Source organism: Balaenoptera musculus, chromosome 10, assembly GCF_009873245.2.
Source record: "Balaenoptera musculus isolate JJ_BM4_2016_0621 chromosome 10, mBalMus1.pri.v3, whole genome shotgun sequence".
Classification (NCBI taxonomy): domain Eukaryota; kingdom Metazoa; phylum Chordata; class Mammalia; order Artiodactyla; family Balaenopteridae; genus Balaenoptera; species Balaenoptera musculus.
Window position 1 is genome coordinate 25,060,727 of NC_045794.1, and position 16,837 is coordinate 25,077,563.

The 16,837-nt window shown below is 33.2% G+C and overlaps 1 protein-coding gene across 2 annotated transcripts in view; it reads right to left on the reverse strand.

The window, feature by feature from the left end:
• Positions 1-16,837, reverse strand: part of ERGIC2 (ERGIC and golgi 2) — a 39,267-nt gene that overhangs the window by 19,550 nt on the left and 2,880 nt on the right. Inside the window, exons 2-7 of one of the 2 annotated variants that reach the window (XM_036866306.1) lie at positions 11,931-11,995; positions 10,243-10,385; positions 8,615-8,723; positions 6,685-6,731; positions 5,841-5,911; positions 887-927 (exon numbers count right to left, since the gene is read on the reverse strand). In XM_036866306.1, coding sequence (XP_036722201.1) covers positions 887-927; positions 5,841-5,911; positions 6,685-6,731; positions 8,615-8,723; positions 10,243-10,348 — 374 coding nt within the window. In that variant the 5' untranslated portion in view covers positions 10,349-10,385; positions 11,931-11,995. The remainder of the gene's footprint in view (positions 1-886; positions 928-5,840; positions 5,912-6,684; positions 6,732-8,614; positions 8,724-10,242; positions 10,386-11,930; positions 11,996-16,837) is intronic. The other variant, XM_036866305.1, reaches the window with a different exon arrangement.

Below are 16,837 nucleotides of genomic sequence, written 5' to 3' on the forward strand. Positions count from 1 at the left end.
GATGTATATATGTGAAATGATTACCACCATAAGTTTAGTTAACAACCACCACCTCACCATTACAAATTTTTTTCCTTGTGATGAGAACTTAGCAAAACATTAAATATACTCTAAAAGATAAATTTCATTTCTAGAAACTTTATATACATATACATATATTCACTCAAGTACATAAGGAATATATATATATATATATATACATTCACACAAGGAATTAGATTCAAGAATTTTCACTGAGCATTGATATTAGAATCCTGCAAGCAATCTAAATGCCCATCGATAAGTATTTAATCAGAGATTAAATAAATTATAGCTTATCCATAAAAGGTACCACTATATGTACTTAAGTGGGAAGATGTCCAAAATATAAGGTTAGGTTGGAAAAAGAAAGTTATAAAACAAATGTATAGAATGACCCCATTTGTATTAGGAAAAAAATAACATAAGCAAATATGGAAACGTGTAGAAAATTATACACAAACAGAATATTTCTAGCAGGCTACACAAGAAATTTAACTCTGGTTATTACCACCAGTTAGTGGCACTAGGTTTAGAGAATGATGAGAGGCTTTTACTTTCACTTTATATCCTTTATATTCAAATATGATCATATATTGCTTTTAAATTTTTTTAAATAGTTAATACAATTTTAAATGAAAACTAAAGTGTATTTATGATTCAAAGTGCATTAAAGATTATAGGACTTTCCTAAGATCTGATAAAATCTTTGAAAGTGTAAAGATTATATTATATACTATATTCTGCTAATATTTCATCCAAAGAAATGCCTAGAGAAATATATTAATCTATGAATAATTTACAGTAGACAAAAGAGACAAAGCATGATCTAATTTCCATGGACCACAATACTTTGTTTACTTATTACCTCTGCCACTCTTTTTGCTGTGGTGAAAGATCAAATATTGCCTGAAATAAAGGAAAACATAATCACTAGCACTGTCAATTTCTCTTGGCTCTTATATCATAATTTTTAAAAATTTTCTTTGACCAAGGAACAAATTTATAATATTAAAAACAAGTATTCGTTATTTACATTTAATCTTCCATAAGTCAAACTAAAAAATTTAAAATTTTACTCAAAAGTAGTATAAAGAGATTTCACTAATTGCAAATATTTTTCTATTACAGTTATCTACATTTATAGGAATGGATACAATGCAATCTATCACATGTACAAAATGATATTTTAAGACTTAAAATCATTTAAATGATGCCAGCATGAAACTTAAGTATTTAAAAGAGAAGAAGAAATGAAAAAGACATACAGCTTAAGTATAATATTCAAGCATCCAAAGCCCATATTCTTGCTAGGAAAATACCATGATAAAATAAAAAAGTTTTGAAATGACCTAACAATGTCACTATAATTCCCAAATGTATTAATCAAGAAAGAATAATTCAAGAAATTTTATCTAGGCACTATGTTCACCAATTCAAAGACAAACTTAGCGACTTTGTAGAATCAGAGGAAAAAAGGCAAGCTTCTCACAGTTTGTGGCAATATCCACAATTTAATTTTCCAACAAAAAGTCCACTTTTGCTTTTTATAAAGGCAATTTATAACAAGGCATATTAATTCTACTTTCTAACTTATCAATATTATTAATGATCCCTCCATAATCATGCCCTAACCTACTACTCTCTCACATAAATCCTCTCTTTAACCCCTCATTGCATCAGACAGTTCTACCTCTGTGCCTTTGGTTATTTAATTATATCAACCTGGAACCTTCCTCTCCTGTGACCCTAATGTCAGTCTAAATTCTATACACCATTTGCTCTAGGTTAATGATTATAATGAAATTACTTTGATTACTCCTCCTGCTGAACTTGTCTATACCTTGCTTCCCAACCTTTTTCACACCACAGCACACAAAGAAAATGCTATAAAACACAACATGGCAAACAGATGAGGCTACATGCAACTGCTCCCCAGTTACCTTGTGAATAAAACTACTGACAGCAGGGACTATGTGATTCTCCCTTTGACTTCCCCCAACTGCTCGGTATAGTGCTTAACACAGCGGGTAAAGAACTACTGAGTGGCCTACTTTGTGCTCGGCACTATGCTACTTAAATCATTATCTCACTTAACCTTCGTAACAACCTTGTGAGTTTGTTATTATTCTCTCCTTTTTATATATAAAAAAGAACTCAAAAGATTAAAAATTTTTTTCAAAAATCACAGATAATGAAGGTCAGTATATAAACCCAACTATGTCAGATTCCTCACTTTCTCACATCCCTAAAAGTAGTTATTTTCTTTAAATAAATAGTAGCTATCATAGCATATTGTGTGATCATGGTTTAGAAACCAGTAAAATTATTAGAATTAAGTTTTTAATATTCAGACTGCATATGAAAAGAATGAGTGAAAATTTAAAAACAAGTAAAAATTATCTCAAATAATTTTACATTAATAATAATTCTTAAATATTTTAATATAAATTAGGACAAGGGAAGGAATACTTACAAAACACTGTTAAACGTTTTAAAAATTACTGATAAAAATATACAATGACATATTTTTAAGTTTCTAACTTTCTGGCTAGGACATGACTTTTAGTTCATGACAGTTAAATTAAAATAAAACTTTCCTATTCGACAAATGATTGAAAGAAATGGCAGAAACTGTTACAATGGAATAATCAAAGATCTTGCCACAATTACATAATTCTAACATATTCATCAGTGCCTAATACCTGCAATTCATTATGCTTTACATTTCGTGAGCTATAAAGAAGAAAAAATAAAGTAATTGCTTTTCAGGAGCTTAGAATCTAGCTGAAGAGACAAGCTGTCCAGAAAAAATATTTATTAAAAAAATCAGAGACTTAAATAAACGTGAAGAGAGTGGGAGTGACAGACACTCAGTATGGAGAGAATACTAGAAAAACAGCATAAATAAATTTTAGAGGATAAGTTCAAGATGATTATCTCCTCAAATTCTCACAATGTCCAAAGAAACAGAAAAATGAGGACACAAACTGTATCATTATTTTAAATCATTTTAAATTAGCATCCATATGCTGGAAATTATCAAAAACTTATGCAAGACAGCATACAAGGGAGACTAAATTGAGGAAAGAGCCCAACACATAATTTATTTCATGGGACAGGAAAATCCATGAATGCAGTAAATCCCCAGTTCAGAGTAACAGAGGAAAACAGGTGATAAAAGATAACAAGACACTTGAGGAAGAGACAGTCACCATCCTAAGACGACTTCTAGCAGTTCAATCGAGTGCCAGAGACCACATCACAAAGGGCATTCCACAGTATTATTATTCCCAGATTACATGTGACCTGGACTATATTCTAAATTAAGCAAAAATACTGCTACAGCTGGCTGCTAATGAGGACAGTCACACCAGTTAAAGAAAAAAGGAATTACCCTAGCTAAATTTAACCTGTCAAAACAAATACAGAAAAGGAAATTTGGGGTGCCGTGGTGAACCACTCTGCCATCCTGAACCCAATGTGACTTCCTGCTTTCTTTTCAAAAGCATCTGAAGCTCTAATTTTGCTTAGAAGAAACACAGTATATCTAAACTATATATCCTTCTCCTTTCATTTAGGTCTGGAAAAAAAAAAAGTGGGGGCAGGGAGGGAAAGGGAACCGACATAACTCAACAGTCTGCCTCAACTCTCAGTCAGTTAACTGGCCATTTATTTTCCCATCCTAAAGATGAACAAGAAAATAGATAACTAGATAGACAAAAAGATTCATTAATTTGAAAGAAGTGGTATATCTGAGGTCCAAGGGCTAATTTTCCTCTGTGATACCATTTCTAAAATGAAGAAGAAAAGTGAAGTTTTTCTAATTATTTCTCAATGAGATTTAACATCATGAAGACAGAAAAAAATGGAGTGATCTGCACTATATCAGAGGTGGAAAATATAATCACTGAATTTTAAAACATAATGAAGGCATTGAAAAAAAAAGATTGATCCTGCTTCATCAAGGTCATCTCCCAGAACTCACAGGCAAAGTTCAAAATATGCATCTTATGCAAGAATTGATAAAAATATTGAGAGCCACTCCATGAAATTCAACATCACTTGATAAGAATTTTAAAAAAGAGGTAAAACCATTACTCTGAACATCATTAAAGCAAACAAACAAGCAAAAAACACTTAAAACTTCAGATCATTAATACCATCAAAAGCCAAAAATAACTAAAGGGGATCCACACTTGGATATATAGGATAAATATCTGAATTTCAAAAGTAAAAGAAAAAAGCATATAAGTAGATAAATATGTTACCTGCAAAGAAAAAAAAAATTATGCCAGAAGGCAATAAAGGAATGTCTATGAAGTTTTGAGTGTAAAACACCATAAACCAAGAATTCTATCCTCAGCCAACCTTACATGTATTAAGAACAGAATGACATAGGCAGTCTGTCATAAAACATAACCCACATATTCTTGCTTGATAAGGAAGTCACAAAAAGTCCCTCACAAAACGATAACAAAAATAAAGAAACTAAGAAGGGTAGAAAATAAAAGCAATAAAACATAAAGTTGAATCATTATTCCTAAAATAGTATGAAATAGAATGCAAATGTTAGTGTCTGATAATAACCATCTAGATCTAAATTTCCAGATAATAGTTTAACATGCAATAACATGGTACCTGAATTTGTAAGGTTCCTAACCTCATTAAAAATTACTGATATCAATTTTTTGAGTGGCAATACAGGAGTTAGGAAGTAGGGTGGTTCAGAGTGGCAGTAACAAGTTACTTTTTCTTTAGAAAATTTTATTTAAAAAGTGTGTATCAAAAGGCATAAATATATTTTGTTCATGTAAACTAAAAATAATTTGGTAATCAAAACTGACCTAAGAGCTTCCTTTTTTTCTCCTCCACACATTCAGTTACTTCTAATCCTCCTCCATCACCTTTAGTCTTCACTTTGCAATTTTGTTTAAAGAGGGTTCACAACTGTCAATGGTAAACAAAACAACTCAAGAATGCATGGGTAAACATAAGTACCACAATGCCAACAGAGCAGTCAGCAAGGCAGAGAAGCTGGGAGTTCCATGCTTTGTTCTCTAAAGCTTCTTTAGGGCTAGTTCTGATCATGATCTGTTATCACCTACCCCTGTAATGTGATACCTGCCCCTGTAATGTGATGGTGTTTTCTGACAAATTAATTTTATTACACACAACTTGTGCTATGAAAACAATAAGAGAATGTCAGTATTTCACTAGGTCTGGGAAATGAAGGTGTGAAGGAGAGAGGAAGAAGTAAATGCATATGAAATTTCTCCTCTTAGATAATGCTTCATTCTTGATTACAAGAGAAATATAGCTCAAATGTTTTTAAGAACTTAAATTTAGTAAAAGAAGAATACAAATAAGACACAGAATTTCCAAATCGTTAGAAGAAAAGAAGAAAATTTCATCACTATAGCAACTGTATAAAAGAGAAAAGGAAACTGTTAGGAAGCATTAACAAAAAATATAAAATAAGTATAAGATTATAGAGGCTTATCCAGAATGCTAACAAGGCTTTGGTATTAGATATAATTTGGTAATTATATCTATATAATTTGGTAATTAGATATAATTTTTTCTTCCGCCTAAATGTTTACAAAGAATATGGAGTACTTCCGTTTATTTGTTTTGTTTTTGTTTCATTTATTTTTTATTGAAGTATAGCTGATTTACAATGTTGTATACTACTTTTGAATTAAGAAAATATATTTTTAAAAAACTAGCTCAGACAAAATTAAAAGCAAATATCAAAACTGTCTTCAAGGGAACAATTCCTCAAAGCATACTATTTAAAAGAACATGTAAATCAAACTTACTGGTTCATAAACTAGACCATCTGCAGATGCAACCATTGTTTCTGCTAAATCCAATACATCTGCTCCAATATCTGCATAAAAAAGAATTAGAAGTTTTATATTCTATGCTGAGAGTCAAACTATATCCACTAACCACTAACATAAGAAAAAATAAATGGAAAAGGAAAAGAGATTTAAGGTTGTTCTTAGATGAAATCTTTTAGAAATTAATTTCCTTAATTGGATAAAATGATTTCACACTTTAAAAAATTTTGTCTGAACTACTGAATTCTTGGTCTCTACTTTTCCAGCAGTAATTTAAGACACAATTTAAGATGAAAAAGCATCTTCATTTTTGAGAACTATACTGACTCAAACATTATCTATCTAGCATATTAACATTTTTCCACTTCTACCAGTATAATTAAGTGAAGCCAGCGAAGAAAACAGAAAAGGGTAACATCACCATTAACTTAAAAGATTTGGATCTGTATTTTAATATGCAAAAGTAAAAGTAAAGGGTAGTAAATTGAAACTGTGAAACAGGATATGTTTCTGGAATGTGGGTGTAAAAACCGGTACGCCAAACAAGAAAGAAATAAAGGATATCCCTAAACTAGAACTTCGATTTATAAAAATTTCCTCCAATTTTCTTTCATTTTAATTATACTAATGTGAAAGTTAAATCTCTTTATGGAGAAGAAATTTAAAGAATACAAGCTGGGGAGAAAAACAATTTGTATTCTTAAATTAAGATATCATAAAGGAAAAATAAAGTTAAAACAACCAGTGGCTTTTACTTTTTACTAGCAACTGTTTAAACCATAATCTATATATGCAATCATCAGGTTAAACATGTACTTACACTGACACTTCATGGCAACAGTAATATCTATATTGATTCTCAATTTGCTAAAAGACAAAAAGGAAACATTAGAACCTACCAATTGATCAACAAAACATGAGCAATATATAAATCAACTGATCTATGAAAAACCTGGACTTCATACAGAATAAAATATGTCAATTAGAACTTGGATAGCATTCATATGGGCAAAACAAAGGCACTTTAAAAGTAAAAATTCTATTTTGTAATTATTCCAAAAGCCTTTCTTATTTCACAAGTTTTTAACACAGTATCCTTCATTTTAATGGCAATTCTACAATTAGTAAGTCCAAGCAACTCAGAGAAAAGTATTAACCTCTGTTTACATAAACCTTACATAGACTATGCCATTAAACAATACAAAACTTTCAAAATCAAAAGTTAGGAATTGAAAGCCTTTCTCTCCTTATTTACCAAATAAATACCATACATCAGGCATTGTACCTGATGTCCTACAAATACTATCCTCTTTATTCTTTACCATGGACCTATAAAGTAGATAGCTTCAGTTCTACAAATAAGCCAATGGTGTTTACGGCAGTTTAAATAAATGCCTGGCTTAAGACCACATAACCACTGAAGTGGCATATTGGAAACTAGGTCTGTGTGACTCAAGATAAATGTACCCAAATTACCAGAAAAAAAAAAAAAAACCTGATTCTTAAAGCTTTGCATGGCCTTTTAAAAAGGCTCAACCAATGCCTTATTTTCAAATGCTTAGTTCAAATCAAATTAATTTTCAAATATCAGAATCAGTGCCATGAATAACAGAATGAGTACAATCAGGATCAGTCCTGTCCTGTGCTTCCTATCTAAACTTTTTTTCACTCTAATAATTTTCATCTGGTTTCAATAGGGAGTACAGATTTTTAGAACTTCACAGAGTCTTAAAGTAGTCTGGAGTTCAAACTGTGTTCCAAATAACCCTGGGGTTTAGGCTCAGGAGATTTTATAGGAAGAGGATGAGGCCAAGTAGACAGGCTTCTGGGCATCCCCACTACACTTATGTGGTGAACTACATGACTTCATTTGGAAAGAATCAAAATTATTTCATTGGTGCTAAAACCAAAATAAGAAAAACAACAAATTCCTTAAAAACTAATGGCATTAAGAATAACACTGATGTTATAGATCAAGAAACTGAGGCCCAAAAGAAGTTGGTTATATGACTTGCCCAAGGTTACACAGCAACTATTACAAATGTTGACTGACTGAATTCTCACTGACCTGAAGAGGAAAGTACTATAATTATTATCCCCATTTTACAGAAAAGGAAACTGAAGCACATGCAGAAGTAGATTTAGTAAGTTCCCTAAATGGCAGAGCTGGGATTGAAATTGAGAAGTAAATGTTTCCTGCTATCTAGTGCAATCTAAGTATTATAAACCTGTTATCTTCAATCAATTAAAAAATCCAAATAATACAAAAAAATTAAAATAAAGTATATTTTGTCTCCTAATTAAGGTACTAATATATTCAAAGGTTTAAAAGTGATGTTGTTTACCTTAAAATATAGTTTATACACAATTTACAACAATCAAGCTATAAGCATAAACAATGTAACCTTAGACAATTTATTTTCCAGCTCACACAGATGAGTAAGATATTTCAAAATCTAAAGAGTAAACAATTTCAAAACATCAATTTCCGTCATTTCAACATCTAAGGAAAAACATATTCTCCTAACCTTTTTAAATAAATGCACATTCAATCAGAGAACGTTTCTCTTAGAATTTAACCAGTATTCAAATTATTCTAAAATGTTTTACCTAATGCATACAATTAATGAGGATTTTTCAGTACTATTTCTTCAGAATTAAAATAAACCAAGTATAAAAGGTTAGACTTTTTTTTTTAATATGTTACCTTCAGAGCAATTTAAATCTAAAGGTATTTCAAAAAAAGTTACCTAGAAAAATCCTTGTCTACTTCATATTCATACTTCATCCATGTATCTTGATATACTGAAAATTCCATTATAGTTAATAAAGCCATAGTGGTAAATGCTATTAGAGAAACTGAGAAACCAACAAAAAAAGAAAGAATTAAAACAATTTTTAAAAGGTAAACAGCAGAAAACTATTTTAAGTAAGATAAAAATTAGCAAAGAATACCCTAATATGATTGCCATGTGAACGAATATAATAAAAGGTTTTTCTTAAAATAGTCATTATAAATTTTTTTCTAAAACAGCTCAAAAATGAAGATTTAATGAACACAAACATGAACACAAACATTTGCACTACTGAGAAAGCATTTTATTTCTTCAATATGAAGGACATTTCTCACTAAATGGATTTGTCAAAATTCTACAATACATAAAACTTTTACCTTGTTATATATAGCAGTGTCACAGATAAGATAAATGATGAAAGTAAGCATAAGTTTTACAACACAAATTTGAAAGTAGTCCCCTCATAATTAAAAATGTATCCATGCCTATAGTCCAATTAAAAACAAAACAAAACAAAACAAAAAAAGCTAGCTTAATTTCTTAGATCCTGAGAAACCACAACAATCTGTGTCGGAAACTCAAATAACATTTCCAAATCTCTAATAAAACTCTTTCTACTTTGAAAGCTCCTAAGTATTTCACTTCATTTATAAAAGTAAAAGATCTAACAAAAAGAAAAAGCACTATCATATACTATGACAAACTACACTTAAAATGGATTGTGCATCAAGAACTTGTACTACTTTCATTAACAAAAGTTAATCACAAGAGATTAGAAATAGCAAGCAATTTATTACACATTTTACAAAATGAAATGTCAATCTTATGGGAAGTATATTGTCTTATCAGCTCTTCATGGGGAAAGAAATAATAGTAAATACTGTTACAGTTGCATATTTTTCTGATATATTTCATTATTTATTTATTTAACAAATACTACTATCTGTACCAGGCACTGCTCTGAGCATTTTATAAATATTAATTTATTTAATTGCTACTGCAACTCTACCTGGTAAATACTGATATCATCCCCATTTCATAGAAGAAGAAACTAAAGCATAGACAGATTAACTTCCTCAAGATCAAGTAGTTAGGAAGGGGCAGAGGTGGAATTTAAATCTAGACAGTCTGATTCCAAAGTCTAAGCTCTTAACTATTACCCTATGCTGCCTCTCTTCAGTAATGTGAATGTCTATAATGTCTAAATTGACTTATTCTTAACCAAAACAGACTGAGGCAGTTTCAACATCATTAAATAACTTCAATTCTATTTACATATAAGAATCTCGTTAATATACGTATACATAACTCAAGAGCACCAAAGCAGTAAAACTGGATTAATTTGTTCAGTAATGTTTTAATAAACACTGCTAAATGCACAGACTGCACTGGGTTGGATGCCAAAAAGAATATATATAAGAATAAAATTAAGGCAAATAGTGTGACATGAGGACAGTCCAACTATAAAGTTACTGCACAGTTCATTGATGAGTTCTTCCTCATGGCTACATTTCTGTATGTTCTTGATTGATAACTTAGAAGTTGCGCTTACTGAAGGAGTTTTAATTTGAACTGATACTCACCTGTACCCCCACTGGCGGAAGTCTCTACATAGCTGTCAGGAACTTTCGGAAAGGCATCCAACTCTTTCACCAAACTTAAGGTTTTCTTCCGATTCAGTCGCCTCATCTTCAGGAAAACCTTCTTCTTCTTTCATATAGTCATGCTAAGGAATAAAAAATGAATAAATGAATCCTCCAAAAAGATTAAAAGGTTTCTTTTATTTTTAGATAACTGACAAATGTCCTTGGAACAACGTAACATTCTCATTCCTCCTTGAGAAAAAAAAAAGCTTAACACTTATCCACATCTCTTTTTTCTCCACTTCCACCCTGACAAAAAGTACTAATGAAAGGCAATTTACACACACACACACATTAAATAGCCAAAAAAAGTGAAAAGCAATTCAATCACATTTGTAATATTTGAATATACAAATTAAAATAAGAAAGTTTTTCTCCTATGAAATTAACAAAACATATAAAAATAATACATTCCCAATAATGGATGACAATGAAGTAAAACAGACATGCTCATACACTGCTAACAAGAATATAAATATTCACCACTCTTCTTCTGACTACGTAAATTCCTTTTTTAGGAATGTATCCGAAGGAAAATATCTGTGTTGTGCACAAAAATTTGATGAGGATATTTCTTGAATGGCTATTTTTAAATAATGAAGATAGAAACGAACTCCTCGTATCCAATATACAAATTACAGTGAATTAAAAGTTCTAAATCTATGTAAACACTGAAAATCTTATAAAAGAAAACATTTAATGATGTAAGAAAATACTCATAATACATTAAGCAAAGACCAGAAGGCCATATTCCAGTTTTATGGGAGACAGGGAAAAAGATATATGGGAAACAAACAGAAAGCCTATACACAAAATGTTATAAGTAGATCATGGGAAGATTTTTGTCTTCTTTACAAAATTATGGACTTTCCAAATTATCTGTTTTTATAATAAAAATATTATTTAAAAATTGCTTGCTATTCTCTTTTTGATCAATATGCCAACTACATCTAAAATATGCTAGTCATAAAAATAACTGAAATCTCAAATATTTATAATTTTATATGACTGATTTATATAAATAATATTATAGGTGATACTACAAGCACTACCAGAAATCAAAGTTGTATTGATAAAATCAACACATAACAGAATAAGTTAAATGGTTGCAAAAGTCACTAAAAGAAAAAGAATGTCTCTAGAAGAAGCCAGAAAGACTTGTCTGAAATCTAAGTAGGATTAATACAGAAAGAACAGACCACAGAAAGAGCATTCATGGAGAAAAATGAGACTCAGGGAAGTAAAAACTGGCAGTAATCATGAACACTGTCCAAAAGAGAGCAGGCCCTAACCAGGGGCACTACTAATCAGTCCATGAAGGAGCCATTGCCCTAAAATGAAGCTAAATGCATTAATGGATTGATTTCATTTGCCATTATAAACACCCAACTAACTCCCCTTGCTGATTCCATGCTCAAAAGTGGCCTTCACAATATAATTTTGCTTTTCATGTATATGGTTTTCCTAAGGAAAAAAAGAACATGTAGACAAGAGATGACAGTGTTTGATCCCCATGACAGTTATAGAGCTGCTCTTCTCATCTGTAAATTAAGCTTCTGAGTGTTTATTAAGCATAAGCCATGCTCCTCAAGTTTGTTCAACTCAATAATCAAATTTATTTTCTGTACCTGCTTAGCAGTAACAGCACCAAGACTGATCCTTCTTCCATCTTTCAATTTATACTCATTCTTTCCTACAGGAGTTAAATAATAAATATGTTCAAGCCACTTATCTTTAAGACAAAACTCTCCACTTAAGCTCAAGCCCAACTCCAACTACTGTACAGATCTCCAGCTGCATACCTACAGCAAAACTTAAAGGTATGAGTTGTCCATATTCATATACTGAGACTACTTCCTCGCCTCTCAACTAAATTTGCTCTCAGCAAGGTCATTAACAACTTGCTTAGTACCAAATCCAATGGACACTTTTTAGCCCTTAATCAATTTTGCTTCTGAGAAAATATATTTTCTCACTTATTCATCACTTCTTTTTCTTCTTGAAACAGTCTCTTACCTTGGCTTAGGTAATACTATACTCCTGATTTTTTGTTTTACCTCTAAGACCTTCTTTGGCTTATTTTGCAGATTCTTCTTCCTCTCAGAGGGCACTAGGCCCTCCTCCCAACCTCCACACTTTCCCCAGGTGATCTCCCATGCCTTCCATTTCTATCTACATGTTGATTCCTCTCAAATCTTTGTTCCCAGTCCAAATCTTTCTGCAGACATGTATATCTTTTTGCCTTCTATTACATTTTCATTAGGGCATTCCAGAGACAATTCAGACTAAACAAGTCTAAAAATAAATACTTCACCCTACCAAACCTGTTTCTCCTCCTGTGTCCCTATATTCGTTAATGATGACACATGCACTCAAATGCACAAGCTAGAAACATAAGTTGCATCCTTAGACTTAAACTCTTCCTAAATGTCTCTCAAATCTGTCATTTCTTTTCCAGGCCCATTGAGAAGTTCCTTAGTAGGAGCCTAGTCTCAGCTGCCATAATCTATCTCTGCATTGTTTCAGTCTTCAATCTTTCAATTCACTCTCCACACTACAATCAATAATATTTTTAATACATAAAACTGATCATATAAATTTTATTTTAAAGTATTTTTATAGGTTCCCATTACATTTAAAGAGTTTGGACCCTATCCTAACATGGTTTACAAAGCACTCAAAACACAGGCCCTGCTTATCTCTCTTCAAAACCCAATCCCTCAAAGTCTTAGTTCCAACCATACTAAATCACTTTCTATTCCTTAAACATGCTATTCTCTCTACTATAAATATCCTTCCCCCCCTCTCCCACCTCTACATGTGGCTAATTCCTATTTACTCTTCAAGTCTCAGTCTAAATATCTCTCTCAGGGGAAAAAAAACAAACTTCTATGACCTCAAACATATGAGTTATAGCATGGGCGACTAGGACATTGTGCCTTTATCACACTATTTATACTTGCTTGTTTAATTTTGTTTTCTCCATTGTAATTTTAGGGCAGGAACTATGTCTAACTTAATCTTTGTATCTCCAATGCACAGCAGGTTACCTGATAAATATTTAAGGAAGGAAGGAAAGAAGGAAGGTGGGAAATTTCCCCAGAAAAACTCATGGTAGCACAGCTTTCCAATCAAAACAGTCATACTTAGATAAGTAAATATGTAAAAATATAAGATCTACAAGAAGAATTTTTGTTTTGCTCACTACAGTATATCCCTAGCACCTACAACAGTGGTTGGCACATAGTAGGTATAGCATTGTTGAGCAAATGAATTAAACTGTGAATTTTACTTTCTAAACTTTCTATATTGTAATGAGCTCTATAAATGCTTTCTTGTAAATTATATGTAAGTATAAAGACATGGCAAGCAGCTAGTTTTACCAACCCTCTAACACTTCATATAACACTTCACCTGTCCGGCACTCCTCCCTTAATCATCTAACCAGTGCACTCACTTGGCTATTTCCCAGCCTCTGGCTTCTTCCATTCCTAGTTTTCAAGATTCCACGGCCTGACCCCGAGGGCATGCATAGTGCACTCTCATTGCCTCTCCCCCATCCCGGGATAGAAAGGTGGACAACAGCAGGCTGTGTGTCTCACCTTCTGCTAAGACAGCTCTATTCTACAGTGGAGCACCCTGTCACTCTGCTGCTGCTCCGGTCCCATTCCTGTTAGCTCAGCATTAACCTACACCCAAGAAATTCGTTCCACCTCGAAAACTTGCCAGTCTACTCTATAGAGCCACTGTTCTGACATGAACAAGTCATCCAATAACTTCCAGTTTTTCTAAAAGCAATCCTTCTACCTGCTCTTTATGAAACATGACATTCTCCTGGTGGTAATTCTCTTTGAATCATACTTCATTTCTGAGACTCACAGGTAAAGAAGTAGCATGTTTTAACATGATATCTCAACCATCTCTTCCCTTTTCAAGTCTATCTTCTAATAATAATAATAAACACACATACTACATAGAATTATAGCTAACTTTCATATTATGTGCTAGGTATTATTTGAAGCACTTTATATATTAAATTCATTTAATCCTCTAAAGGACTCTACAAAGTAAATACTATTTTTATTCTCACTTATAGATAAGGAAACTGAGGCACAGAACAGTTAAGTATTTTCTTTTGTTAAAAAATATTTATTTATTTATTTGGTTGCACTGGGTTTTAGTTGTGGCAGGCGGGCTCCTTAGTTGCGGCTCGCCAGCTCCTTAGTTGTGGCTCCTGTGCTCCTTAGTTGCAGCACACAGGCTCCTTGGCATGCGAACTCTTAGTTGCTGCATGCATGTGGGATCTAGTTCCCTGACCAGGGATTGAACCCGGGCCCCCTGCATTGGGAGTGCGGAGTCTTATCCACTGCGCCACCAGGGAAGTCCCCAGTCAAGTATTTTCAAGGGCCACACAGCAGGTGGTAGAAACTGGATTCACTGCCAAGCAGCTTGGTTCCAGAGTCCATGCTCCAACCCATAGTGTACACTAACTCACTTCAGCACTTGATTCATCTTCCATTAACACCTGGATATATTTAGAATTTCCTTAATGACTTCAGCACCTGGATCATTCACTGTACTTCTCTTCTTCCCCATTCCATCACCACCCTATGACGCTCATTCTTGGGCACTCATTCAAAATGATAATCCTTTTACCATGTAAGCCTAACAGATATTCTCCAGTGACTTCCATCTTAATTCTATACAAAGCCACACATGAACAAGGCCATGCTTTGGCTCCTCTTAACTTTTAAAACTGTGCCACCTCTAATATCCAAATCACCAATCCTCCTCTCTGAGCAGAAACAATTATCCTTCCAGCTCTTTAATTTCCTCACTAGGGAAGAATCTACTCTTCATTTTCCCTGTGTTCTCAATCCCTTGGATTCCTCCCAGTCATCCAGTTCCACTGCTCCCATTCCCACTCTATTTGCCTCTCCATCCAGCTCGGTCAGACATTTTCAAAAACGCATTTAGAAAGACCCTAGATCAGTGGTTTCCAGAACCACAGAACTGCCATTCTGTTACAAAAGTTTCTAGTCTGTACCTAAATGAAAAAAACAAGGGGCTTCCCTGGTGGCGCAGTGGTTGAGAATCTGCCTGCCAATGCAGGGGACACGGGTTCGAGCCCTGGTCTGGGAAGATCCCACATGCCACGGAGCAACTGGGCCCGTGAGCCACAATTACTGAGCCTGCGCGTCTGGAGCCTGTGCTCCGCAACAAGAGAGGCCGCGATGGTGAGAGGCCCGCGCACCGCGATGAAGAGTGGTCCCCACTTGCCGCAACTAGAGAAAGCCCTCACACAGAAACGAAGACTCAACACAGTCATAAATAAATAAATAAAAAGAACGTGAATTTCTTTAAAAAAAAAAAAAAAAACAAGGACAATATAGGATTTTTTTTAAGTTAAATTTATTCAGTTTAAAAATCTGTCTTTTATTCTGAGACTACTTCCTTCCTTTTTTTTAATGTGTCGAATGTCCTTTCTTTTATGAAGTGATAAAAGTAGATAGAAAGTTTTTTGTTTGTTTTGTTTTTGGATATCCTCCTTTAATAAAATTAAAAACTGCAATTCTATATCAGTCCTTAAGTCCAGTCCCTTTCCCTGATTTTTTCTATATATTTTTTTGTACTGGTTAACAAAATTTGGGAGCCATTATGCTAGATTCCTTTGCCCATTGGTTGGTGTTGCTCTTCATACTTTGACAATCTCCAGTCCAGTACCATAGCTTCAATTTCTCTCCTGAACTGTTGTGTATACTAAAAAATAAAACAAGCAAATTCCAGGAAGTCACTGATAAAAACTAAGACAATGCTTTGAAAAACTGCATAAGAAATAAGAAACCACCTTTCATGCTGGAACACAGAGACACATTATCAACACTCAATCTAAGTAATGTCATACAGCTAGTATTTCATCATCTGTGTCCATGTGACTATAATGAAACTATCAGATGCTTTGCCAAGATTAAAATATAGAATTCATGACACTTTTATGGTCTGCTCAATTAAGTTTAATTACTTCTTCAAACAAAAATGGAGAAACAATTTATCTTCTGCTACCCACACTTTATGAGCTAACTTCTATTTTTAATGATATTTAACAATATGAGAAATATTTAATTGGTTAATACACATGGCCATTGTTGTGAGTTGAACTATGTCTCCCAAAAGGATACATTTAAGTCCTAACCCCTGGTATCTGTGAATGGGTCTTATTTGGAAATACTTGGGTTTTTAAAGATGTAATTAGTTAAGAGACCATACTGCATTAAGGTGGCCCAAAATCCAATGATTGGTGCCCTTATAACAAGGCCACGTGAGGATACACAGACACACAGGGGAGAATGCCATGTGAAGACAGGCAGAGATTAGAGTGATGTATCTACAAGCCAAGGAGCCAAGGATTGCCCAGATGCTAGAAGAGACAAGGAAGGTTTCTTTCCTAGAGCTGTCAGAGGGAGTATGGCCCTGCTGACACCCTGATTTCAGTCTGGTAGCCTCCCGAACTGTAAGAGAACAAATTTCTATTTTT